Source organism: Rhipicephalus microplus, chromosome 6, assembly GCF_043290135.1.
Source record: "Rhipicephalus microplus isolate Deutch F79 chromosome 6, USDA_Rmic, whole genome shotgun sequence".
Taxonomy (NCBI): domain Eukaryota; kingdom Metazoa; phylum Arthropoda; class Arachnida; order Ixodida; family Ixodidae; genus Rhipicephalus; species Rhipicephalus microplus.
In genome coordinates, this window is record NC_134705.1 from 103,343,198 (window position 1) to 103,371,167 (window position 27,970).

Consider the following 27,970-nt stretch of genomic DNA (forward strand, 5'->3'; position numbering starts at 1 on the left):
GTCATTCATATTGAGTCTCCTTGGCCTAGCGCAAAATCATCGAAGAGAGCTTGACTGGTATGCTAAAAATAAACATCATACAACCTGCTGCCAGCTGTCGGTCACACCCATTGTGTTGGTTCAAAATAAGGATGGATCGATACCATTTTGTGCTGAACACCGAGATCAACAAGGTTACTCAAAAGGGTGTATAATTGATGCCCAGTACAGATTATTCACTTGACGTATGGCAACGTGCCCAATATTTCACCCTTAACCTTCCGTCCGAATAACGGCAAATTCTAATGGACGAAGCAGACAAAAAAGGCCGCCTCTTCTACGCCAGAGAGTCGTTACGAGTTCAACGTAATGCCATTCAGCCTATAGAGACGTCATCGTGGAAGGCTCTGCAAATTTTGGCCACCTGGAGTCCTTTAGCGTGAACCCCAATATGAGCACACGGGCCTACAGCATTTTTGCTTCCGTCGAAACTGCAGCCGTTGCAGCCGGAATTATATTTCGTGGCAGGTAGGTCAGTATTTAAGTACCTTAGTCAAAAGACCAGCTCAGTTAGGCATTTTTATTTTGATAAGAAAGTCATATAGGCAATCAAGAGGGAGGGCGCGAGACAACAAAAAATAGAAGTAGGCATTGAGAGGCGCCCCGATCATTGCTTCGTCGTTTTACATACTTCTTTGTACTTCGACTTTTTGCGCCCTTTGCTTCAGTTGTATCGTTTTTTACTGATATATGCGCTGTTAACCTTTAGAAATGAACCCCTCTAGCTCGTTCCAGCGTCAACCTTTTCCAGTTGGGAAATCTCTGAAGCTCGGGGAAGCCCCAGTCACTAGCTTAGTATGCTCGATTGCGCTATTGTAAAAGACGATCACTGGTTAAATGACCGGTGACTAGTGACAGGGCTCGTCATTGTTCTGCGAATGCTATTTGCTCGCTGTTATGTACTGACGTCGCAGGTTTTTTCTCGGCTTAATTTATACTAAACCATGGTCGCCTATCACCAGTTATTACCCATGCCATGAAATGAGTGTGCGTCAAAAAATGTACGTTCATTTTCGCACTGGGTGTCCAACTGATTTCCTACATTGGTGCTTTGCGTCACCAACAAGGTGACATCGAGAGAGCAGTTGTGCCTAGTTGTTGCGGTGAAGCCGCGTACGGAATCATTGTAACTCCGGTGAAGCCTCACGTTCGACCATGGCAAGCTGGACGAAATCAAGATGTGTGTTTGCAAGCACCAGCAACGGCGGTGTTCCCAATTGCATGCCAAAATTTTGTTGAAGACAAGAGAGCAGGTCATTCGACCACTGATCGTCTTTTGCATTAGAGCATTCGAGCTTTCTAAGCTAGTGAAGGGGATTCCCTGAGCTCCAGAGTTCCCCCAACTGAAAAAGGTTGACGCTTTAACAAGCTGGTAGGGGTTTATTTCAAAAGGTTAACAGCGCATGTATTAGAGAAAAGCACAGGAGTGAGTTGACTGACAGAATATGGGAGAGGCCTTTGTCCTGCAGTGAATGTAGTGAGGCTGATGATGATGATAATGAAGAGATCAGGTGACTGAAGATATGTTGATAGAATATGTCACGGTTTAAGAAAGAATACTGAAGACTGCGGTTTCAATGACAAGCAGTTACCGCAGGACGTCATCCTGCAGGATCGTTTCGTCTGTGGCGCCAAGGACGAAGCAGTTCAGCATTTCCTATTCGTCGAGCACAACCTTGTGTTCGAGATCATGTACAACCTGGCTCTTACAGCTGAAGGTACAGCAAAAGAGCAGATATACATACAAAACTAAGAAAGAGTGGAGACAAAAGACAGCCTTCGCCTAATTCATGCAACTCGCAGAAAAATAGACACTACAAAAGAAAATTCCAGTCGCTATCGCAGCAATGATATGTACAACTGCATGTAGCCAGTTCTAGAAGGTGGCATGCTTCAAGTACAAAACGAAAAAAAATCAAACACACTGCAAAAGTGTCGTTCAAAAGACAAGGTTAAAAACTTTCAAAGAAAGATTTGACACGAGCAGAAGAAAAAAGAAGGTAAAAAGAAGGGCGCCTACGGAATCACCGAGTTAATATCTTTTTGCCAAGTGAAAACCCAGATTCAAGCACAGAATTTACCCATAGAAATTGATTCTGGAGCGTCTTGCTCTATTGCGAGTGAAGGAAAATCTTGATCAATCTAATGAAATAAAAAAGTGACGTGTAGGTATGAGAATCAAGCACAACGTTGCTAACGTGGTCAAGAGAGGCGCTGCCTGCTGTTGGTAGTGCAACAGTTGTAGTGTAACTTGTGGGCAGAATGGCAAAGCTGTCTCTGTTGTTAAGGAAGAGAAGACGAACCATTTTGCTGAGGTGGAAATGGTTTAGGGCGCTGGACATTGGGCAGCATGAAATTCAGCAAACCATTATTGAAGACATGACTTAACAAAAATCTTAGGCATTGCACGGTGACCTTCATGGCTGAAGTGAACCACGAATCCACGAAGAATTGAATTATGACACCAAACCAACAATCATGCAAATTTGTAGAGTTCTAGTAGCACTAAAAGATGATACGGCTGAGGCGGTGAACCACTCGATGCCACGGGGCGTCTGAAAACTAGTCCAGTATTCCAACAACGCAACTCCGCTCGTCCTAGTACGGGAAAAAAGACGGTAGTTTACGCCTTTGCGGTAAACAGGTTCAACAAAGCAGTAAAAGTTTGCAAAAGTTCTTCGGTCATTGGCACTAAAATATTATCGACTCTAGGGTAGGGCAACAGATTGTTTAAGCTCTAACTAACTGAAACAGATTAAAGCCTAATTTTTAATATTGTGTCAGCCGAAGTCACCACAGTTAACACTATCATTGAGGTACACAAATTGAGGCTACTACGATTTGGAATTTCTGTCACGTCGTGGGTGTTTTATAGAGTCATCGGCTTGCTGTTAGGAGGTATTCCGGGCGTTAAGGCTTATCTTGATGATGCCCTGATTTTTGGGCGTAACGTAGCAGAACACACGGAAAGGCTAGAGGCAAGTTTTTGTTTTCAAAGAGCACAGTTACGAATTAACAAAAAAGTGAAAATTTCATCAGATGAGCATTGACTTCTTGCGACATTGTAATTATAACGCAGGGATCCACTCCAACGAAAGCGAGACTGACCCTGCAAGCGCTACGCCCCTGTAAGCGCTAAGCACCCTTAAGAATGATCTAGAGGCCTTATCAGCGCTATTGAAACTCTACAGAAGTTTCCTCAGGGGAATGACCAAAGCGGAGGAGGTTGTCTACGAGCTTTTAAATCACGACCACGAAAAGGAGTGACAAAGTGGGCAATAACGAGCTTTGGAGAAGCTCGTTAGTGCCTATTACATCTGATATAGAAGTTCTATCTTGGATGCCGTGCTTGTTTCGTATGGCCCTTGCGTCACTCGGTGACGTGCGGTGATGCATACTCTCTACGGGTAGCGGCTTACAGCCCCCAGGTTTGAAGACGAACCACAGCCACATGGAGACGTGATTGTATCCAAAGCTGTCAGCAGTGTACCGTTAAAGCAGCGGGTATCACCAAGCTGATCGAAAAAGACAGTGCATTGGCCATGGTGAGAGACTGCATCCTGAGTGATTGGCATTTGGCTCAACTACGGAACAGCTTCACCATAAAAGGTGATGAAGACTGAGTTCTCATTGTAACACAAATGTGAGACTCCGGTAAAATTGCATGAAAGCTCCTGAAGCCAGAACAAAATAATTAATACGGGAACAGCAGCTAAATAAGCTTACCAAATTAAAAAGTATGTACGTTACTGTAAGCGATGTCACAGAAGCTGATTCAGTGACCCCAATGCTCCCATTTACTTTCGCGTCTATTACGATAACGGAAAAAGCCATCTGAGGAACCATAAGAACCAACTCATGAGCGCTTGAACGATGTCTGAAGCAACAAAACGTACTAGGGGGTTGTCACACCGCGCTTTCCCATATGGGAGCACGACCCCAGACGTAGCCGATGGCTCCAGAGAAGCAGCTGATGAACGCAGAAGGGCGATTAAAGGTAACCCTTCTCAAGAGCCAAGCTCAAAATGCACCGAACAGCAGCTGACGACTTCTGAGGCTAGCCTGGAGCATGCCAAGCCGGCCAAGAATAGATCACGTTTCGGACGTCAATGCGCATTCGACGGCCCGTTTTACGTTACGACGTTAGTTAATAGCCCAATGTAGCTTCGAATTTCTTGTGCAACTTTGTTTAGAAGGAAGAAGTGTTTTGTACTGACGTCACATGTATTTTGAATCGCTCATGCAAGCAGTGGTTGCCTAATCAACAGTTGTCACCTAATTTAATTAGAGAGTTAGGGCTTTGAAACAAAGGTTAAAAAATGAACCCTATAGCAACAAATAGGAAGATGAGAAGGTAACGCGCAGAATGTCATGCACATCGAAACGTTCCCCATGTTTCTCGCTCACAAATAACTTACGAAACGTGTTCACAGCTACAGGGGAACGCGAATAAGCGTTTCAGTTGTTACTTTGCTGTGTCTGCAAAGTGCGTTCTTTTCGCAAATAGAGACTGTACGACAATTGTAGTTACCTTTGTGTGCCCAGTAACTACAAGAGAATTGCTCTGGTGAAAGCCACAGGCCAACCAAGATGCACGATCGTACCCACTGCGAGATAAGGGTGCCTGAGCGAGTGTCCACCTTCTACTCTCTGCGGGGCAAATTACACGTTGGCGATGAGAGTGCGCGCCGCCGTGCACTCTTTGCGTCATCTTTGTGGTAATGCTGAAAACACAATCTTCCCCCCGTCTCAAGATGCCCCTTACCAGTGGTAAGTGGTAGATAAAAACAGTTCGCCATTTCAAGGCTGAAGGACGTGCTTCTCCGGGGCTCAGCGGTTAATGCCTCGCATTCATGACTCAGAGGTTCTACGTACGATGCACCGCGCCGGTGTCTCTTTCATGATTTTTTTCTTTGTTGCGTTGCATGTTTATAGACACGTATATTGCCACGTTCCATTTCCCAAGTTTTTGTTATCGTCCCAAAACACCACACGATTCTCAGCGCAAACCGCGCCTGCAGTTTTCTAGAGGGTTCCGGACTGTAGTAGATCATTTCGATAAGATCACGCCCACTGTGCGAATGGTACAGATTGTTCTGGAACGCACGCCGCCGCCAGCGATAGCGCTAGAACATTCGACGGCGGGAGTATAAATGCCGACGCGCTTCGCCGCTTGTCAGTTGTTGATCGAAGGCCGACGCTCCGTTCGCCGCTATCAGTCTGAGACTGCTATCTGTGCGAGACTGCTGCTGTAATTGGACTTTCTGTTTACCGGGCACAGGTTCGCCCAAATAAACAGTTAAATTCCAACAAGAAGTCTCCTGTCTTCGGCCACGTCACGACCCCGTGACATCTGGTGGAGGTGCTGCTTCGTTCATGTACCGCACGCCCCCGTCAAGCCGTGAACCCAGCCCACGTCGCGGAGAAGACACCGACGCCAACCAGGAGCAGCGAACAAGCCGCCGACAGCAAGGGCTACCACCGGAGTACGGGCTTCTACACGACAAGCCGCGGAAAACCAAGGCCATGACCGCGACTGCAGCGACAATGACAACCGCAGCGTCCCAGCCCACGATGGTCATGCATCAACCCAGGGAACCACCAATTTTCCATGGGTCACCGTTCGAAGACCCGGAGTCCTGGCTAGAGACATACGACCGTGTGGCCGCCCTCAACCACTGGGACCATGACGAAAAGCTGCGTCGTGTGTTCTTCTATTTAGAAGACACCGCAAGGACCTGGCTCGAAAATCGGGAGTCCACGCTCCGAACGTGGGATGTTTTCTGCGGCGCATTCCTGCAAACGTTCGCGAGCGTCGCTCGAAAAGAGAGGGCCGCTGCTTTATTAGAGACCCGGGTTCAGCTACCAAATGAAAATGTCGCCATTTTCACAGAAGAAATGACCCGACTATTCCGTCACGCTGACCCAGACATGCCTGAGGAGAAAAAAGTTCGTTTCCTCATGCGAGGGGTCAAACAGGAGCTCTTCGCGGGGCTGATGAGAAACCCACCGAAAACCGTCCAAGAATTTGTAGCCGAAGCGACCACTATTGAAAAGACCCTGGACATGCGCACCAGACAGTATAATCGTCGCCTGACTGCAGACTGCGCTGCTGCTCAAGCCAGTAACTCCGGAGACCTGCGTGAAACGATCCGAGCGATCGTGCGGGAAGAGCTGCGCAAGCTGTTGCCTTCTTCGGCGCAGCCTCAAGTGGATTCGATCGCCGACATTGTGCGAGAAGAAGTTCGGCAATCGCTTCAAATTCCCCACGCACCGCTGCCCGAGCCGGAAGCTATGAGCTACGCCGCTGCACTGCGCCACAACGCTACTCCCCGTCCACGCCAAAACGCCGCCCCATCGCACTTCCGTCGACAGACGCCACCGACGCCACCACCCCCACCGACGTCATACCGTTCGCCAGCGGCCCAGCGCAGTGCACCGAGGAAGACTGACGTCTGGCGCACCCCTGACCATCGCCCGCTCTGCTACCACTGCGGCGAGGCCGGACACACATACCGCCGTTGCCAGTACCGACAGATGGGATTGCGTGGCTTCGCCGTCAATGCACCGCGCCCACAGCCAGGAGAACGACCACGTGACATCGCCGACTACCTGACAGGAGCTCGGTGGACACCACGAAGCCCTTCGCGTTCGCCGTCGCCAAGCCGCCGCACGTCACCGCACCACCGACAGTACTCTGGCCCAACGCGGGGCCGGTCTCCTAGCCCGTATCCGGGAAACTAAGGGCAGCAACCGGTGGAGGTGCGGTTGCTGTGCGACGAACTACCGAAGATCCTCCGACGACGACGACGCCGCGACGGAGCTTTCCGAACACAACGCCAACCAGGCAAAGCCCTGACGACGATAGCTCACTTACCGAAGGTGGCCTGACGACGCAACATGGAAGCAGCGGAACAAGTCGACGCAGCCGTGACCCGACGCCACGCCCTAACTGTAATGCGAGACGGCGAATTAGCGACCTCGACGTTCTTATCGACGGCCACAGTGTGACCGCTCTCATCGATACTGGAGCCGACTATTCTGTCATCAGTGGGTCGTTCGCCGCGAAGTTAAAGAAAGTTAGGACAGCTTGGAAAGGCCCTGAAATCCGCACAGCCGGAGGTCATCTCGTAACGCCTGCAGGAATCTGCACAGCGAGAGTCACCATTAACGGACGTATTTATCCTACAGACTTCGTAGTCCTACAGCGTTGCTCGAGAGATGTCATCCTTGGCATGGACTTCTTATGCCTCCATGGTGCTGTCATCAACCTAAAAACAAGGTCGATAACGTTATCCACAGAAGAAGCACTACCGCCGCGCACGCCGTCTAGACTCCATGCCTTGAATGTGCTGGAAGAACAAGTCACCATTCCGCCTCGCTCAAGCGTCATTATTTCAGTCGGCGCTCCTGAATCACCTGACTTCGAAGGCGTCGTTGAAGGCAGTCAGCATCTGTTGGTCACCCGAAATATTTGCGTCGCAAGAGGAATTGCAGAGTTGCGGGGAGGCAAAGCAACGGTTATGCTCACAAATTTCAGCAATGAGTACAAACATGTTAACAAAGGAACAACGGTCGCATACATCGAAGAAATTGTCGAAGCCACCAGTGCTTTCGCCCTCGCCGATTCTGCGGAACCTGCTCAGAGGAACCAAGCCCCTCCCATAGCTTTCGACGTCAATCCCAGACTTCCGAACGATAAGCAAGAACAGCTCAAGGCCCTGCTCCTGCAATACAAAGATTGCTTTTCGTCGTCATCGAAAATTCGGCAGACCCCAATCACGAAACATCGCATCATAACCGAAGAAAATGCCAGACCACTCCGTCAGAGTCCGTACAGGGTTTCGACGCGAGAACGTGAGGCCATCAAGAGACAAGTTGATGAAATGCTGCGGGATGATATTATCCAGCCGTCCAACAGCCCATGGGCATCCCCCGTGGTGTTAGTGAAGAAAAAGGATGGGACCCTACGTTTTTGCGTCGATTATCGCCGCCTGAACAAAATCACAAGAAAGGACGTGTATCCTCTCCCACGAATAGACGACGCACTTGATCGGCTCCATAACGCCAAGTACTTTTCGTCAATGGACCTCAAGACTGGCTATTGGCAAATCGAAGTCGACGAAAGAGACCGAGAGAAGACGGCGTTTATAACACCGGACGGCCTCTTCGAGTTTAAGGTGATGCCCTTCGGCCTTTGCTCAGCGCCTGCAACTTTTCAACGCGTTATGGATACAGTACTGGCAGGATTGAAGTGGCAGACTTGCCTTGTGTACTTGGACGACGTCGTCGTGTTTTCTTCGAGTTTCGACGAGCATCTTCGGCGCCTTGAAGCTGTACTTCAAGCCATCAAGACTTCCGGACTCACACTGAAGCCAGAAAAGTGCAGATTTGCGTATGAAGAGCTCTTGTTTCTGGGGCACGTTATCAGCAAGTCTGGAGTTCGTCCTGATCCACGGAAAACAGCCGCCATCGCCGAATTCCCGCCGCCCACTGACAAGAAAGCCGTGCGCCGATTTCTGGGCCTGTGCGCCTATTATAGGCGGTTCGTGAAAAACTTCGCCCGCATCGCCGATCCTCTCATAAACCTTACTAAGGCCGACGTGGAGTTCAAGTGGGAAACGCCACAGGAACACGCTTTCCAGGAGCTTAAACATCGCCTCCAGACGCCTCCGTTACTTGCCCATTTCGACGAATTCGCCGAGACAGAAATACATACTGACGCAAGCAGCGTAGGTCTTGGCGCCGTTCTTGTGCAGAGGGCTGACGGACTTGAAAGGGTTATTAGTTACGCCAGCCGATCGCTATCCAAAGCAGAAGCAAATTATTCCACAACAGAAAAGGAGTGCCTCGCCATCATCTGGGCTACGTCGAAATTTCGCCCATACCTCTACGGCAGGCCCTTCAAAGTTGTGAGCGACCACCACGCCTTGTGTTGGCTAGCCACTTTGAAGGACCCTTCAGGTCGCCTCGCACGATGGAGCCTGAGACTTCAAGAATATGACATTACTGTCATTTACAAGTCCGGCAAAAAACACTCCGACGCCGACTGTCTCTCTCGTGCGCCTGTCGACCAACCGCTACCCGACGACCCGGATGACGACTACTTCTTGGGAACGATAACTACCGACGACTTCGCTGAACGACAGCGGGCCGACCCGGAACTTAAGGCCCTAATAGAATACCTCGAAGGCAGGACCGCCGAAGTCCCGAAGGTATTCAAGCGCGCACTTGCGTCGTTTTTTCTACGAAATGGTCTTCTACAAAAGAAAAACTTCTCACCGCTTCGGGCTAAATATCTCCTTGTGGTGCCTTCAGCTCTGCGACCAGAACTCCTGCAGGCCCTGCACGACGATCCGACGGCAGGGCACCTCGGTGTTTCTCGCACGCTCGCGAGGATACAAGAAAGGTACTACTGGCCGCGTCTTACCACCGACGTCACTCGTTATGTGAGGACATGCCGGGACTGTCAGCGACGCAAGACACCGCCGACAAGGCCAGCGGGACTTCTGCAGCCAATTGATCCACCTTGCCGACCTTTTCAGCAGATTGGTATGGACCTATTGGGGCCGTTCCCGACGTCGGCTTTCGGAAACAAGTGGATCGTGGTAGCCACCGACTACCTCACCCGCTACGCCGAGACAAAAGCCCTGCCAAAAGGCAGTGCATCCGAGGTAGCTAAGTTCTTCGTCGAAAATATCGTCCTACGTCACGGCGCCCCGGAGGTCCTTATCACCGACAGAGGAACGGCATTCACTGCCGACTTAACTCAAGCGATCTTGGCATACAGCCAAACAAACCACCGCCGGACGACAGCGTACCACCCACAGACCAACGGCCTCACCGAGCGGCTTAACAAGACGATCGCCGACATGCTGTCAATGTACGTCGATGTCGAACACAAGACGTGGGATGCCATTCTTCCGTATGTGACCTTCGCATACAACACGGCGGTGCAGGAGACGACGCAGATATCTCCATACAAATTGGTCTACGGAAGGAGCCCGGCAACGACGCTCGATGCCATGTTACCCAACATCACCGACGAAGAAAACCTCGATGTGAGCGAGTACCTTCATCGCGCCGAAGAAGCCCGACAACTTGCGCGTCTCCGTATCAAGAATCAACAGACAACTGACAGCCACCGTTACAACCTTCGACGACGCTTCGTGGAATACCAGCCCGGTGAACGTGTTTGGGTGTGGACGCCGATACGCCGACGTGGACTAAGTGAAAAGCTTCTGCGACGGTACTTCGGACCGTACAGGGTGGTTCGACGTCTCGGCCCACTTGATTACGAGGTTGTCCCCGACGGCATTACGAACTCTCAACGACGCCGATCGCGACCTGAAGTCGTCCATGTCGCGCGCCTCAAGCCGTTTCATGCGCGTTAACAAACTGAACCAGTGTTTTTTGTATTATTGTTCTATCGTAATTTATTCATTGTACTTTCTTGCATTATTATTGTACCTTCATCTTTAGTTAAAGCATCGAGACGATGCCTTTTTCAGAGGGGGGCAATGCCACGTTCCATTTCCCAAGTTTTTGTTATCGTCCCAAAACACCACACGATTCTCAGCGCAAACCGCGCCTGCAGTTTTCTAGAGGGTTCCGGACTGTAGTAGATCATTTCGATAAGATCACGCCCACTGTGCGAATGGTACAGATTGTTCTGGAACGCACGCCGCCGCCAGCGATAGCGCTAGAACATTCGACGGCGGGAGTATAAATGCCGACGCGCTTCGCCGCTTGTCAGTTGTTGATCGAAGGCCGACGCTCCGTTCGCCGCTATCAGTCTGAGACTGCTATCTGTGCGAGACTGCTGCTGTAATTGGACTTTCTGTTTACCGGGCACAGGTTCGCCCAAATAAACAGTTAAATTCCAACAAGAAGTCTCCTGTCTTCGGCCACGTCACGACCCCGTGACAATATGTACACGGTAAGCAACGGCGACTCCCACGTCAACGTCGACACCGACGCTGGCGGCAAATTCAGCCAAGAGTTTTCATATATTGCTATCACAATTAAAGAGTGTGCATCAATGTATCTACGTTCCTTCCCACACTAAATGTTCGCCTGTATTAATACACTCGCGTCTGAAATTTTAATTTTGTGGAAAATATTGGCAATCTCAAATCGCTAAATCTTTATTTCGACTTCCTGAGTTAATACTGGCACAATCGTCAGACAACTCGCGGATTGGCTAGTTTTTTTCATATTTCGAATCCATTTAAAGCCGGAAATCAAGATTTACTCACGAAGAAAACAGTCTCACACCGGCGCATGTGCATATCATGGGCTAAATATTTCAACGAGATTACGGGATACCAATGAAAACGCAATAATATATCGGTAGCTGTGTCCTTTGATAGGTCTTTATTGGAGTACTGTTAGTAGCAACTGGCCTTACGTTAGTTAGCGAAGTCGCAGATTTCTGGTAAAAAAACGTTTGACGAGGCCTTCAACTTAGACAAACATAACTTGAGCTAGCAGCTGCGTCGCCCGTGTTTTATCCTTCAACGCTGCGTTAGCACAACTTTCTAATATTCAGCGTAACCGCTCTAGCCTTCTTCCTTGCCCTTCATGCGTTGTGGAACTTGTTGTCTTTAACAGTGCGATTAGATCACCGAGCGCGAATCTGATGGAAATGAAGTCGACTCACGACCTCCATAAAGTCTGCTTAATTTTGTGGAGGATAATTACGCTTCTTCTAATCGGCGCACCAAGAACCCCGACTTTTCCCGTGGGATTCGTAATCGTATGGTACTCTTTAAGATATCTCATCAGCAGCTTTAAATTTGTAGGCAAATAAGGTAAAATTATTACCATAAGTTTAAGTACGACAACGCTCTAGACGTCTGGTCAGCCACATGCGACCCGCGGAGCAGTTTAGTGCGGCTCCAAGTAAGATATCAGAACGTCGCCCTGCCTTCTTACTTCCCTTATGAAGACCATAACCGTAGCTTTCACCTCAAATAAAATTTTGGCTTGAATATCAGGTTTCTTTTTTCAATTTGCAACTTTTTGACTTCAGTATAATAGACAAAATAGACAATGTGTTATTCCGCTTTTGTATGGCATGTCACCTCACAAAACTTTTTCTTATTCCGTGCAAAGTCCACCTCTCTCTTTTCGATTGGTGTTGCGACCTCCGTTATATCAACTTTACGCAAAGATGCCCCAACGCCTATAATTACTGCCGACTCCTACTTCAAAGGAGCACAGCAGTATAGGTATAATCGTACGTCTATCACCTCTCCTTGAGTGTTCTCGAACGTGAAGTCACCTTTACACCTGATTTTTTGTTGTGCTATTTGTCGGCGCAACAACACCCGAAGACGTCATATTTTTTGCGCAAACATAAAAAAGGAGGAAGAAGCTGAAAAAATAAATAAGACAATGAAAAAAGCACTTACCCGGCACACTGTCTTCTTCTCTAATTATGAACCTCTGTCCTTTTTTCCCGTTAGCGCTAAAACATTTGATGTGTGGAAACAACCCCAACTAGCCCAACAGGAAGTTTTCTCGAAACACGTGAAGAAGAGGAAAGCATCCTCGTGAGTGATGATTGACACCACTTAGGACCACACAATGGCTCAGAAAATGCGTACTTATGGTCAAGAACAAGTTGGGCAGTCCACAACTGAACACGAATAAGACATCGCGTGTGTTTTAAAATTAAGTTAGCAGTTCCAAAGGAAGGCTGATTGCCGTTTGCAAAATTTAACCTACACCAACAATACCACCCGAGTGCTCCTGACTAATCTTCCAGCGGCGTTATATTACCTGAATTATTTATGCTTTTAACATAGAACGTTAATGAACGCAAAGCTGGCTGCTTGGTATAGCCTGTGTGTGTTTGAAGGTTACAGGTTGCACGTTTTTTCTTGATATTTAGATTACGTTTACTACTCATGATACCCCGTATATTATCTTTGGTACTGTTCTCTGCTGGTTTCTATTAATAATGAGTCTAGAAGAAAATCTGTGTCCTTAAAATTTTTACATCTTCTCTGCTCTACAAGTGAATAATATGAAATAATTACTACAGCTGTGTCAATACCAGTGCCAAAATGGTACACTAAAATGATTGATATGTGGGGTTCAACGTCCCAAAACCACCATATGATTCTAAGAAACGGCGTAGTGGAGGGCTCCGGAAATCTCGACCACCTGGGCTACTTTAACGTGCACCCAAATCTGAGCACATGGGTCTTCAACATTTCCGCCTTTATCAGAAATGCAGCCGCCGTAGCCTGGATTCGAATCCGCAGCCGGGATTCGAACTGGTCAACAGCCGAGTACCCTATTCACTAGACCACCGCGTTGAGGCAATGGTACACTAAAGGTAACGTGCATATGTGTACGCAAGTAACAGTTTCCATATTGTTTTATTTTTCAGTCTCCACCTCCTTTATCTCCTACAACATTGACTGGTAGTCCAACAAGGGTAAGTGAGTTATTTTTAATGACAAACGAATTAAAACATAGAGCGAAGCATAGAAGTGTCATTATGACATGTCATGCATTTCTTACCTAATAAAATGTGCTGCTTCAGCTTGCATTTATGTGTATTTTGTAACTTGAGGAATTTTTTACCACTAAGCATTTTAATCTGGGGAAATCATGTTATTTTTATGTTCGAAAACATAGCACAATACGTCTACCACAAGGCGGTAAAGACATCAGTTACAAAAAAGGTGATAACTAACAAGTTTAGTTACAACTGAAATTGCAACCACATTACGTCAGTGAGAGAATTGAAGTATTTAGAAGTATTCTTAATGGAAACTTTATGTTGGGCTTGTCGCAGCAGATATGTAACATCTAAAGCCTGTAAATTGTTGCGCTTTCTGCGTAGGAACGCAAGACACTTTCCGATAGAAACAAAACAGCTACTGTATCAAATGAACGTCCAGCCTATAATCGAGTGTACTTGCACAGCTTAGGATCCGTCGTTGAAACAGGACATCAAGGCACTTGAAAGGGTACAAAATTTAGCCGTAAGGTTTGTTATCAATAATTGGAGATGAATATTCAACATATCCCTTGCTACAGCTAGTTTAGGATGGAAAACTCTGAAATTGCGGATAATACTCTGGAAAACTCTGGAAAACTCTGGAATTGCGAATAAAAATGTTTCATAGTATATTCCATTCTAAAACAGGTATAGACAGAGATAAGTAAATATTTAGACCGTTTACATCTCAACACAACTTGACAATTCTAACAAAGTTAAAGAATACCAGTGCAGAACTGATTCGTTTAGGATCACATTTTTCCCCGCACGATTTCGCAATGAAATCACCTTATAACTCATAGAGTTTCCTAAATATAACTAGAGGGCACTCTGGCGCTGCGATTATTCAGCGACCATGGGAATGATGGGTAGTACACACATTTGCCTAGTCTTTGTACTTACGGGCGGCGAATCGTATTTGCGGTTTCGTTCATTGCTGTGTTGCGGTTTTGTTTTGAAAAATAAATTGAACATTTTTTTGAAATATGCGACTCAATTTGGAAAAGTAAGTCTGAACAAATAAGATGGTGAAGCACAACCACTGAACATTGGCTAATATTTGTTTCGTAAGAAAGCAGCTCCAAGCCACACGAACACACACGGAGGCAAAAGCAGACCAGAAGTACGACTGTTAGACAAATGTGCATACTACCCATCATTCCCATGCTCGCTGAGGCGCCGTGCGTTGCAGCTTTCATAGACACAAGCGCCAGAGTTCCCTCTAGTGTATTTTAAGAAACTCTATGTTACTAATGATGTAGCCATCGCCACTTGTATTTGTGCCCTTTACTCTTTGTTATGATGTTTTGTGCACTTTATTTTGTTGTCATCAATCGTTCTTGATTGTGGAGTACAATGCTTGATATATTATCATTTTTTCTATTGTGTTAAAAAACCTCTAAATATGTATTTATTATCAATTATGTATTGTATAGCCCACCTCTGTAACGCCTTTTGGTGCTGAGGGTACTCTGATAAATAAGTAGGGCACGGGCGTCGAACTTTTAATAAAATAAACAATGTGTGCCCGCATACTGTGCTATGAGAGTGCAGGTTCATGCACACCACAAATCTTAATATTTCCGAAACTCTCCGGTATGAATTGCTCTATGAACAAGCTCAGGTTTCCGCGCGCAAAATGCCAGGTGTATTTTTTCTTCTTCATATTCTTGTTCCTATGTTATCGTTATTACTATTATTATTATTATTATTATTATTATTATTATTATTATTATTATATTCGTCTTTGTCCGAATTGGAGTGCCGAGTGTTTTGCCATGCATTTTTCATCTCACAGGCCTCACAGTCTAGAACTCAGATCGGACAGTGGCCCAAGGCAGTTAGCACAACCAGTCGTTTGTCGCTGGAAGGAAAGCTCATCTGCTTATTCATTAGGTGCCTAAAATCACGCTTATTTTGTGGTCCAGAAATCATCGTTTGGCAATAATGAATGCCTATGGTATTGTATTTGCTCCAGTACTTACTACAATAATGATCAACTGCCTGAGCGCACACACTTTTTGAAGCTTGTGAAAAGGTGTGCGTGGTATCCCAGTATTTAGGTAGCGCCTTAGAACCAATCTTTTTACTTATCGCCTGATTTCTCCACTGTATGCTACATTGAAAAAACTTTGAGCTGACCCTTAAGTAGTAGTAGTAGTAGTAGTAAAAGTAGTAGTAGTAGAAAACATTATTATGTACATAATCCAGACAGACTCGAACTCCAACGCCCCGAGGAATATACAGGGGGAAGAGCGAAGCCTGTCCGGTAGGGTGGTGCCCCTATTCTAGGGCCCCACTGGCGCGAGCCATCCGTTCAGCTCGGTGGATCAGTCGCAGCTGATCCACCAAGGCTGAGCTAGAGAGCAGCGCCTCTCATTCCGTGCATGTGCCATTGGACTCGTATTCTTCGTCGTGCTCTGCACACTCCAACCTTAAGAAATTATTTTATGTTAGCATGAAATTTTATTGATGCCCAATCAACACGTGTTTCGAGCTGACCACAAAAGTACCACAAATCTTGCTTGTTTCGTAGCGCTGATCTCCGGAACTATCTATAGGCCGGAATGGGTTGGCGGACGCATTCCACTGCGTGCTGAGCAATGCTTATGAAGCAGTCAGCTACTCACTGATTTTGGTTAAGCTTGCAAGCATTGATCTTGGCTTGTCTGTTGTGAATCTCCTGCATCGCCATGTGCTCATTTGATCATGTTGTGTTGCAGTAAAATACAAACTTCTTCCTTGTACTAACTGACCAGTGGGGTTCTTTAAAAGTTTGTATTGAGCTTACTCTTAGTTTTTTATTTACGTTAACAAGGGTTGAATTTCAAATCATTATTTTTCTTTCCTCTTGTGTACAGACATCATCTAGACATTGAAAGAAATTCATTTAGTTAACGAATGTAGTCAAGTATTTGTTCTTCTTCGGAACACTGGACAAAACAATAGCCTTTCGCTGAATGCCTTAAAGATAAACTCATGAGTATTTTGCTGCATGGTTACGCGTGGGAGAACCACACGTGGAAGCAAAACAAAGTTCTACAGAGTCCCTTCTTGGCCTAGCTCAACGAGCAGTACAACGCAAGGTTGCCTTGAGCATGACAATTTTTCGAAACATACCCATCGTGATCTTTTCACACTCTGTCATACCGATTCATTATGTAAGGTTAATAAGTTCAGTAGCCTTGGTCTTCTCTTATGACAATTTTTTTTTTCTGCTTACACTAAACTTGCTGCTATGCGAGGCCTTCATTCGAATGATCATGCAGGCGATGTTAGACACCGGAGATATTGGTGATGCATGTCAAGTTCGTGCAGGAACATGTGTGTAGCACGAATTACTGGTGTTCAAACAGTGTTTGTACATGCTTGTGTTCTGGACTGTATGCCTTGTACATGGGGGCTTGGGCTTTCCTAGAGCGAATTGTTTCGCTTTTTGCCCAAGCTTGTCCGCATCTTTTCTTGATTCGATTTGATTTTATTTGAGTTCAATAGCTTGTTTTAATCGACGTATTTATTGCCTTGTGCTAAATCAGTCCAAGTTGCTAGAGGCTGTTTATAAGGGCGAGAGTGTTCAGTAATACGGCAGCCTTTGCATCGAGAATCAATATGCGCGGCCACTATATTGTTGTAATGTGACCGAGTAGGTTCATGATCAACCAGCGCAGGAAGCAACAGCGGGTTTCATAGTTGTTTGAGCCGATGCAAAAAAGATAACATCACACTGCAGCATTAGGCTTACTTCGCCATGGGGCCTTGTCAGTTCTATGGGGAAACTCGAGGTACCTAATCATTCCTTATGTATCAGTGTGAGGCCCACAGCACGGCCTAGTGCTCTCCCGTGGTAGAGTTCCAAGTGCTCTAAATCGTTCACCATTCTTTTTTCTAAAGAGGCTGGTTGTTCTTCATCAATATACAAGGGTTGTCTTCCGTTGCTTTCCTCTGAAATGTAAAGATTTCCACTTATCTATTCATATTTTTTACGCGACATGGTGTTGATGCAAGTACATACATACCTTGCATGCACTAAAAGTCCCTGAGCTCCAACAAACTTATTAGCACTAACTCACAATGGCACACCAGTAATCCTTATCGACACGCTGACTTGTCCTGCAGGCTTCTCATTCGTATGGTACTAATCATGAGATGCATCCTCTGCACTGAGCTTCTAAACTTATAAGACGTGATCGTCAGCTTATCATTCCATTCGACAATGCTCTAACAGGCTAGCGGCATAGAAGGACTCACACCGGGATTTCCTCCTTCTGTGTTCCTGCAGGTGAACTGACCATCCCATATCAGTTCGCCGTCAGAGCGGCCCTTAGCGCAGCAAGGGCCACTCTGTTTCAGCGGGAGTGCTAGTTCAAGGCTGATGTTCACAACACTTGTTCTTAAGGTTGTTCGGAAAACCACGTCTAAAAGAAACAGCTAGTGGCTACAGACGATTAAATATTACTAGCAATATACTTCATGTGTGAAATGACTGAAATATTGTAATTAATAGATATCATTTCAGACAGGGCAGATGCCATAACTCAAGACATTCAAGGTGATGTCATGAAGGCAAGGCTATCAGTCTCATGACATTACATTACCTTAAAGCTGCAGTGCACCAGTAGAGGTCACTGTAGTACTGACTATGCCTCCAGCGATGACATGAATATTTTTATAATTTATACTTGAGGGTTGAACCATTATAAAACGGGAAGTTCGCAGCTAGATATATTTTGCTTTACGATTGTGTCTTTTGTGATAAATGAATGAGACTCAGTATTTTCTAAACTAGTGTTACTACTACTGAGAATATGTGATTATCAGATTAGCACTACTGCTATAGATATTACACTTACAGCAGATGTTATAAGCCTCTGTGCATTTGAATAAAGTTTGTATTGCTACAATTTTTTTTCAGTCTCCACCTCCATTAACTCACCCAAGTTTTCCTGCTACTCCAAGTGGGGTAAGTGCCTTATTTATAAAGCCGAGCGAATCGAAACACAATGCCAGTCAAGGAAGATCAACCCAGGCACATCGTACAATCTTTGACTGGTATGGTCTTCGTTGGTGATTGATAATATGACTATTTCCTAGCTTGACCAATTCGTTACCTAATTCAGTCTTTTATATTGAAGCTAACATTATCAGTTCTAATATTTTTATAGCTAACCAGAAAACGTCCCCCTGACACAAAGTGGAGAACGTACTCGAAAGGAAATGGCGGAATATCGCACTGGTAGTAAGTAACAAGTACGACCACTTCCGCTTCCGACCAAACCGAACTTCTAAACTTGCGAGCTTAGGCTGACTTAGTGCTCTCGATGACCGTTCTTCTCAAGCGTCTATCTTCTCCTAACTTCTTTCTGCCTCACTCAAAGTTGACCACGCTGGTTTCAAAGTATCTGCAGTGTCGGATTGGCCAAACCCAGTTTTAACGTTTCCTGTCAACTGACGAGTGGCGCGTACCTGTCTTGCAAATGATTCGGCTACTTTGGTGTGATTGTTACTTTGAGCGTATACGTCGCGGGTGGTTGGAGTGCATTAAAATAAACGCAAAAACGTGGTACAGGTCTTGATGAAACAGCCTTGATGAGTAACTCAGGGAACGAATTTCAGCTTAGGATTACAGTACTGGACACGGAAAGCAGACAAGCAGGTCTGAAAACAAATGTGCGAAGAACAAAAGGAAGGTAAAACAGTTTCGCCAGTAAAGAGCACTTTGCGATATGTTGAGAGGCGAAGGAAGTTGCAAAATAACATGTCTATTAGGACAAGTATCAATATTGCCATACTGTGTTATTTTCAGTCTGCGCTGCCACCAAACCCCACAAGTCCCATTGCTGGTCCAAGTGGGGTAAGTGTTTCATGATGCCCAGCGAAAGGAACTTGATGCTAGCCGCGGGAGACCAGTGAAGCATGTTGAACATTCATTTGGTCATACAATGTGCTCCTTGTGCTGCCGATGACGCGGATTTTTCGCTCTTGTTGTCGTTTATGCTATTACTATTACTACTACTATAGCTACAACTACCACTACTGCTAGTACTTGTACTGCTAGTACCATTACAGAGAGCCCTTACTCTTATGCTCAAGATACAACGGCCTAACTGATCTACTGAATATAGCATGGCTTGCCCCAGATTGCCGCGCCTTCTCCAAGAAGTGCAATTCTAAAGAGGCAATGCAGCTGATAGGCATTTACCTAATCAGTCCTTGCTGCTGCTGTGTTGTAAACCTTTGAACATGGCTGGATATCCAGATACATAGATAGATAGAAAAAAAGGTAAATTGACATATATATATATATATATATATATATATATATATATATATATATATATATATATATATATATATATATAAGGGGAAGAAGTGTATACCTAAGGGCTCGTTTTTCCGTGTTTTAACACAATATTAATGAGATCTAACAGACAGTAATGCCAAGGAATGTGCAGGGGAAGTTATTAGAACCAATGGAATGTAAATAGGAAGAAAAAAGAGTGGATAAAAAAAGAACCAGCCGTGAGCAGGAATATATATATATATATATATATATATATATATATAATATATATATATATGTATATATATATATATATATTATATATATATATATATATATAATATATATATATATTATATATATATATATATATATATATATATATATATAGTATATATTATATATATATATATATATAATATATATATATATTGCTTCGTGGGCCTAGCCAATGCGCTTAGCGACTTCGCAACTCGTCAACATAAATGTGACACGGCTGTTCGACAATTTTGGTTTTGCGCCCTCCTGTCTAAGCCAGAATTCTATTATATCTCCTTGCCCACATTTTTCAGTGTTCAGTGCGCTTTACTGGAATTTAAACATGATCGCAGAAAGACTGGCTCAGCTTTCGTTTATAAACATTCAATTAGAAGTAAGCGCATCGTCCTGTTGCCTACTTCACAGTGCCCCAGAAGAGGTTGTAGAAGCTCGACTGGTGAATACGCAGGCGACTTTCTAACATGACAACTATGTGAACCATTCTGGACAAAATGGGAATTAACGCGCTGCTGTAGCACACAGAAACGGTGCTCTCTACACAAATGCGTAGCGATTCAGTTTCAGTCACTACCAAGCACCTCAACCACAATGCCATTGGACCCCTTTGTGAAATCAAGGAGGCGTCCAGATTACGGAAACTGCACGTAACTGTGATCATCAGCCTTCGGTAGTGTGCTTGAATAAGTAAATTTTTTGACATCATGGTAACATCAAAACAACGTCAGAATTCCTAATTTACTTTCATAAGACTCACCTTACTAAATATATCTTAAAACTTACCTCACTTTGCATCACATAAGTTTGTGTGGTTGTCTTGAAATTCAGCCTGAAACACCTCACATCAGTCACAGTGTAAAACTAGGTGACACAATTTATAACACCTCTACCTGTAAGCTGTGGTCCAAGTAACAGAAAAACGTGTAATAACAGCAGCTTCAAAGCTTGGCTTCCAAAGATGACAAGAGCCACTATTACGTGGCTAGTCCTGGGGGCAGCATTCGTTGTCCGAGTACATCCTCGCGTGCATCCATGAGGGTGGCATTTTAAGAAGCTATTTTGAGGACGACAAGTAGCCCTTACAGAAAATTGCCGCTTACTAAATACTTTTATCGTACAACTGTTGGCAATTTTTTACTCAAAGCAAACAATTTGCGGTCGAGTAAGAGCTCCCTCCTGAAGAAGTTTTGTGCAAAGTATCTCTCACAAACTTTTCGACAGCTGGACAATTGCTCGTGATAACATTAGACATTACGCAGGAAAATCACCAGGCCTGCGCGGTAGGCGCAACACAGTCGTAGCGAAAGCAAGTAGAGCGCCCTTTTATAGCCTTTTCAAAACACCCAATCGGTAACTACTGGAAGCACACTAGCTTCATATCCACTAGAGCACTAAGAAACTTTTGAGTAGTAGGATGGCATTCGATATGCTATTTTTGGTCACTCTTCTGAGAAACGTGGTATCCGTTAAACACTTGCAAACAATTTCGTGCCAGTTGTTCAGGCAGCGGCTGACGACAATGAGAAATCATGGCTGAAGTGGGTATGTGCCACTTCAGCCAGGCAGATAGATAACATTAGGCCAATCGCTTTAATATCACAGGTCGTTATGTTAATAGAAAGAATACATTAGAGTTACGAAGTTCATAACGGATAATGCGATACTCAGTGCGTGCCAGATTGAATTTAGACCAGGTTACTCTATATGGTGGGCGCATGTTGATTTAGAGGCTCGTATAAAGCTTGCTCGCCACAGACGACAATATGCGGCCCTAGTAACCCTTGATTTAGCCATGGCATATGACAGTGTTGAGCATTTTATTCTTATCAATGCCCTAAAAGAGCTTACGTTCATGCAGTACACAACAAATTTGATATACGAAGTTTTAAAGCACAGAAAATTTTATTGTTTCCAACGAGGTGTTTTTCACACAGAAGTATAGACAAACGAGAGGTGTTCCTCAAGGCTTTGTTCTATCGCCAGTGCTATTTAACAGTTTCTTAAGTTCAATACCATTGAGTGAAAAGGTACAAGTATATGTATATGCAGATGGTATCGCGTTCTTTGCACCTGACAGCAATATTTATTCACTACATTCGACTTTACAGTGTTATTTGTCAACATTGGAAACCTGGTTTTAGAAAATTCATACGAACCTTAGTGTAACTAAAAGTGCTATAATAATTTTTCCACTGGGTGGCGTACCAGTTACTCTTTCTCTTCAGTGCCATAAAGAAATAATTCCCCAGGGTAACTGTATTAAATATCTGGGTGTACTCTACAATCAACAACTGAGCTGCCGTGACCACATTGAATATATTAAAATTAGGGCTACACGCGCTGTTGGGATGATAGCTAGGATTGGCCGCCTCCGTTTCGGTCTTCGCCGAGATATGCTGATCATGATTTATTGCATGTACGTTCGTCCGATTCTTGAATTCGAATGTGTACTATTCTCTGGTGGACCAGCATACAAAATAAACCCCCTGATTATCTTAGAGCGGGAAGCTCTTCGTATTTGTTTAGGTGTGCCAAAATTCACAACTAACAATGTTTTGTACCAAGAAGCTCGGACACTCATCCTTGCTTGCAGATTCCATATTTTAACAGTCAAAACCTGTTTAAAATTTTCTTAATTCACTTTAAGAAGGCGACAGTTTGTATTCTTAGCCGAGCCTGGTGTTTTTTTCAATGATCATTGGTCTCGTGTATATAAACCCCAAGTGCTATTTGTTTCAACACTTCTAGGTGCAATAAATGTTAATATATTCGAGATCACACTATCTGTCGAACCTATCGGCCAAGTGCAAATAGAATTTGATGATATCTTCCCCATGAACGCTAAACACTTGCCCTCTAAATATTTATTTGGTTTATTAGAACATCACCTCTCTATATTAGGTAGTAATATGGTAATTGCAATGGATGCATCTATGTGTGGCGAGAAGGCAAGTGTGGGTATTTTTTCTCCCTCATTATATTTTCATTACGCCTCCTAGATTATACATCCATATTTGAAGCCGAATTAATGGCCGTTACACTAGCTATTCGTAAACTTCCTGCGACTCATTCGACAGCTGTAATAGTGACTGACTCGTATTCCGTGTGTTCATTTTTATCATCGTCGTTGGCATCAGTAGCACTGGAAATTTTTAAATCACTAATCTCAGCAAATATTCGTCTAATGCGAATGATATAGGTGCCAGGCCATCGTAATTTATTTATAAATGAGATGGCTGACACTCTCGCGCGAATATTTCTTGATCTGCTTATTGTGCCAATCATGCCTCCTACAGCTTATGTAACACCAGCGAGGTTTAGAAAACTTTCCCTCCTTGAAGACTCATCAAAATCACGATACCGAATCCATATTTCTCGCACCTGCACTTCACAAGGAATAATAAATGGTGTCCCACACGTAAATCAGAAGTCTTTATAACAAATTTACGTTGCCGTGTTCCACCTCTTAAATTCTACTTAAGCAGGTCTGGTCTGGTGCCATCCCCTCTGTGCTCAAGCTGTAAAAAACCTGAACATATCGACCCTTTTCTTATCACATGTCGCCGTTTCAAAAATTGAAGAAAAAATTGCTTCAAAATTTTATTCATAAACTAGGAATATCACTTATTACTCCCAATATTTTGTCTTTTGAGGCCACTTCATTGGGACGCAGTGACAGAAACATCTGCGGGGCTCTCTGCGAATTCCTATATAACACAAGAAGATTACCTTGCTGAGTCAGTGATCAGCTCTCAAATTTTACTAGCCACCCTACCACTTATTATTTAGCTGATACACTGCAATGATTTAACTTTCAGAAGAATTTCATATAACGATTACACCTCAGATATTCGACAAATACTCTCATTTCTCTCCTCCCCCCTTTCTTCGTTTTTTTACGTTGCGCCAAATTATTTTCACAGTCAAACCACAGTAATCATATTCCACTAGTCTAGAAAACCTAAAGGTATTGACTTGCATTAACCACCGGCTTCTTGGCCAATCCCCCTTGGTGGGTGAGAGCCACAAAAGGAAGGAACAAGCAAGCAAGCAAGTATGTGCCACAGGTAATAGGCAAACAGGAACAGGCTTTTGTAACGGGTTCGGGCATTGGACGGTACCCTCGTTACGTTTTTCGCATTGTGCGTTAACTGGTTGTTTGTTCGAGGTTTCAAAACGCACTTTAGGTCTTACTAACGCGATTGCTGTCTCGGCATCAAGCCTGCCTATGGCATATTGGCCAGAAGTAGCAAGTACAAGTTCAGCTCAGTGGTAGAATACTGGGCTGGCACCCAGCGGAACCGGGTTTGAGCCCCAGTGTGTCCTTGGTGCGATGTTTTCCAACAATTCACAAGCACCGGTGTAGTTCAGTGGTAGAATACTGGGCTAGCAGACCCGGGTTTAGAGTAGACCGGGGTTTCGAGGCCTTCTGTCTCTTTGTTGGTAGGTCTTTCTTCTAATTTTTGCGATGTGGTTTTGGATATTGGTGACTGCGGCGGATTGATTGATCGATATGTGGGGCTTAACGCCCCGTAACAACCATATGATTTCAGCTACACCCAAATCCCAGCCACGGGCATACATTTCCGCCTCCATCGGAAATGAAATGCTGCCGCCAAAGCCGGGATTCGATCTCGCGACCTCCAAGTTAGCAGCCGAGTACCTTAACCACTCGACCGTTGCGTCGGGGTGGAGGCTGCAGCGGAAGCGTCGGACAACTGCGCTTGACCCTGGTTTTGATCTCGTAATAGCTTTCGCTGTAAAATATTATAATTTCGGCGCTATGCAGTAGAGTGCATTGTATTTTTCAGTTTGACGTATTTGTTGCGCTATATCAATTTCAGCCTGGGTCCCCCATAAGTCACGGAGACAGCAGTCTACATATTCCAACTTGGGAGGTATTTCATTTTCAACCGGAAAATGTCTTCATTTGTAGCGCTATATAACGATTCTGTCGCATGTATACGAGACCAAACTTGCAACATCTGATCAGAGGACGGCGAAATTAACAATACAAAATTTCTTGTGTTGAGCAATTGCTTGTAATTTAATCATAAAACAACAATAAAGTAACGGCCAATGAACCTGACAATATTGCCACGTTCCATTTCCCAAGTTTTGTTATCGTCCCAAAACACTACACGATTCTCAACGCAAACAACGCCTGCAGTTTTCGAGAAGCTTCCGGACGGTAGTAGAATATTTCGATTAGATCACGCCCACTCTGCGAACGATACAGATTATTCTGGAACCTACGCCACCGCCAGCGATTACGCTAGAACATTCGACGGCAAGAGTATAAATGCCGACGCGCTTCGCCGCTTGTCAGTTGTTGATCGAAGGCCGACACTCCATTCACCGCTATTAGTCTAAGACTGCTACCTGTGCAAGACTGCTGCTGCAATTGGACTTTCCGTTTACCGGGCACAGGGTCGCCTAAATAAACAGTTAAATCACAACACGAAGTCTCCTGTCTTCGGCCACGTCACGACCCCATGACATCTGGTGGAGGTGCTGTTTCTTGCATGTATCGGACGCCTCCGTCAAGCCATGAACCCAGCCGAGCAGCGAGTTAGCCGCAGGCAACAAGGTCTGCCACCGGAGTACGGGCTTTTACTGGACAAGGCTCAGAAAACCAAGACGTTGACGTCAACCACGGCGACCACGTCAACGCCAGTTCTACCGGCACCTTTCCTGCTCCAGCAACCCAAAGTTCCGCCAACTTTCCGCGGTTCGCCACTGGAAGACGCGGAAAGCTGGATCGAAAGGTTCAACCCCGTCGCCGCCTTCAATGACTGGACAGACGATGACAAGCTACTGCATGTGTATTTCGCCTTGGAAGATGCGGCTTGGACCTGGTTCGAGAATCAAGAGCGAAGCCTCAAAACGTGGGACGCCTTTCGCGGCAGGTTCCTCACCGCTTTCGCAAGTGTGGTGCGCAAGGAGAAGGCCGCAGCTCTCCTCGAAACCCACATGCAGATGCCAAATGAAAACGTGGCGCTATTCACGGAAGATATGATTAAACTCTTCCGCCGCGCTGACTCCGACATGTCCGAGGAGAAGAAGGTTCGTCTACTTATACGAGGAGTAAAGCAGGAACTCTTCGCCAGGCTGATCAGAAAGCCGCCTAAGACGGTCTCCGAATTCATTTCAGAAGCATCTACGACAGAGAAGACGCTCGAGATGCGCATGCGGCAATATACCCGTAGCTTTTCATCTACAAGCTACGCCGGCATTCAAGCGCTAGGAACCACTGACTTGCGTGAGACGATCCGAGTGATTGTGCAAGAGGAGCTGCAAAAATTACTTCCTTCAGCCCAGCCTCACGTGGAATCCATCGCAGACGTGTACGCCAGGAGATCCAGCAGTCGCTGGGCGTTCCTCAGCCTCAAGATCCGCAGCTGCAAGTCATGAGCTATGCTGCTGCAGCACGCCGCCACGCCCGTCCTCCATGCGCACGCCAAAACGGCGCCCCATCGCACTTCCGTTGCCAGACGCTACCGCCGCCACCACCCCCACCGACGACCTACCGTTCGCCAGCGGGCCAGCGCAGTGCGCCGAGGAAAACTGACGTTTGCGCCCCCCTGACCACCACCCACTGTGCTACCACTGCGGCGAGGCCGGCCACACTTACCGCCGTTGCCAGTACCGACAGATGGGACTGCGTGGCTTCGCCGTCGATGCACCACGTCTGCAGCCAGGGGAACGGCCACGTGACATCGCCGACTACCTAACAGGAACTCAATGGACACCACGAAGTCCTTCTCGTTCGCTGTCACCCAGCCGCCGCATGTCACCGCACCCCCGGCAGTACTCTGGCCCAACGCGCGCCGGTCTCCTAGCCCGTATCCGGGAAACTAAGGGCAGCAACCGATGGAGGTGCAGTTGCGGTGCGACGAACTACCGAAGAGCCTTCGACAATGACGACGCCGCGACGGAGCTTTCCGAACACAACACCAACCAGGCAACGCCCTGACGGCGGAAGCTCGCTTACCGAAGGTGGCCTGACGACGCAACATGGAAGCAGCGGAACAAGCCGACGCAGCCGTGACCCGACGACACGCCCTAACTGTAATGCGAGACGGCGAACTAGCGACCTCGACGTTCTTATCAACGGCCAGAGTGTGACCGCTTTCGTCGATACTGGAGCCGACTTTTCCGTCATCAGTGGGTCGTTCGCCGCGATGTTAAAGAAAGTTAGGACAGCTTAGAAAGGCCCTGAAATCCGCACAGCCGGAAGTCATCTCGTAACGCCTGCAGGAATCTGCACAGCGAGAGTCACCATTAACGGCCGTATTTATCCTACAGACTTCGTAGTCCTACAGCGTTGCTCGAGAGATGTCATTCTTGGCATGGACTTCTTATGCTTCCATGGTGCTGTCATCAACCTAAAAACAAAGTCGATAACGTTATCCACAGAAGAAGCACTACCGCCGCGCACGCCGTCAGGTAACCTTGCCTTGAATGTGCTGGAAGAACAACTCACATTTCTGCCTCGCTCAAGCGTCATTATTTCACTCGGTGGTCCTAAATCACCTGACTTAGAAGGCGCGTTAAAGGCAGTCAGCATCTGTTGGTCACCCGAAATATTTGCGTCGCAAAAGGAATTGCAGAGCTGCGGGGAGGCAAAGCAACGGTTATACTCACGAATTTCAGCGATGAGTGCAAACATGTGAACAAAGGAACAACGGTCGCATACATCAAAGAAATTGTCGAAGCCACCAGTGCTTTCGCCCTCGCCGATTCTGCGGAACCTGTTTCAGAGGAATCAAGCCCGTCCCATAGCTTTCGACGTCAATCCCAGACTTCCGAACGATAAGCAAGGACAGCTCAAGGCCCTGCTCCTGCAATACGAA

General features: G+C 45.9%; 1 protein-coding gene and 1 long non-coding RNA gene across 20 annotated transcripts in view; one reads left to right on the forward strand and one right to left on the reverse strand.

Moving 5' to 3' along the window:
- The window catches only part of LOC119168050 (uncharacterized), a 151,312-nt gene that overhangs the window by 107,673 nt on the left and 15,669 nt on the right, over nucleotides 1-27,970 (reverse strand). The gene's annotated exons all lie outside the window — the stretch shown is intronic.
- The window catches only part of LOC119168049 (uncharacterized), a 184,032-nt gene that overhangs the window by 79,803 nt on the left and 76,259 nt on the right, over nucleotides 1-27,970 (forward strand). For 13 of the 19 annotated variants that reach the window (XM_075866313.1, XM_075866325.1, XM_075866312.1 and 10 more), the window contains exons 6-8: nucleotides 13,442-13,489; nucleotides 18,471-18,518; nucleotides 19,362-19,409. In XM_075866313.1, the coding sequence (XP_075722428.1) occupies nucleotides 13,442-13,489; nucleotides 18,471-18,518; nucleotides 19,362-19,409 (144 nt within the window). The remainder of the gene's footprint in view (nucleotides 1-13,441; nucleotides 13,490-18,470; nucleotides 18,519-19,361; nucleotides 19,410-27,970) is intronic. The other 6 variants (XM_075866311.1, XM_075866317.1, XM_075866323.1 and 3 more) reach the window with 2 other exon arrangements.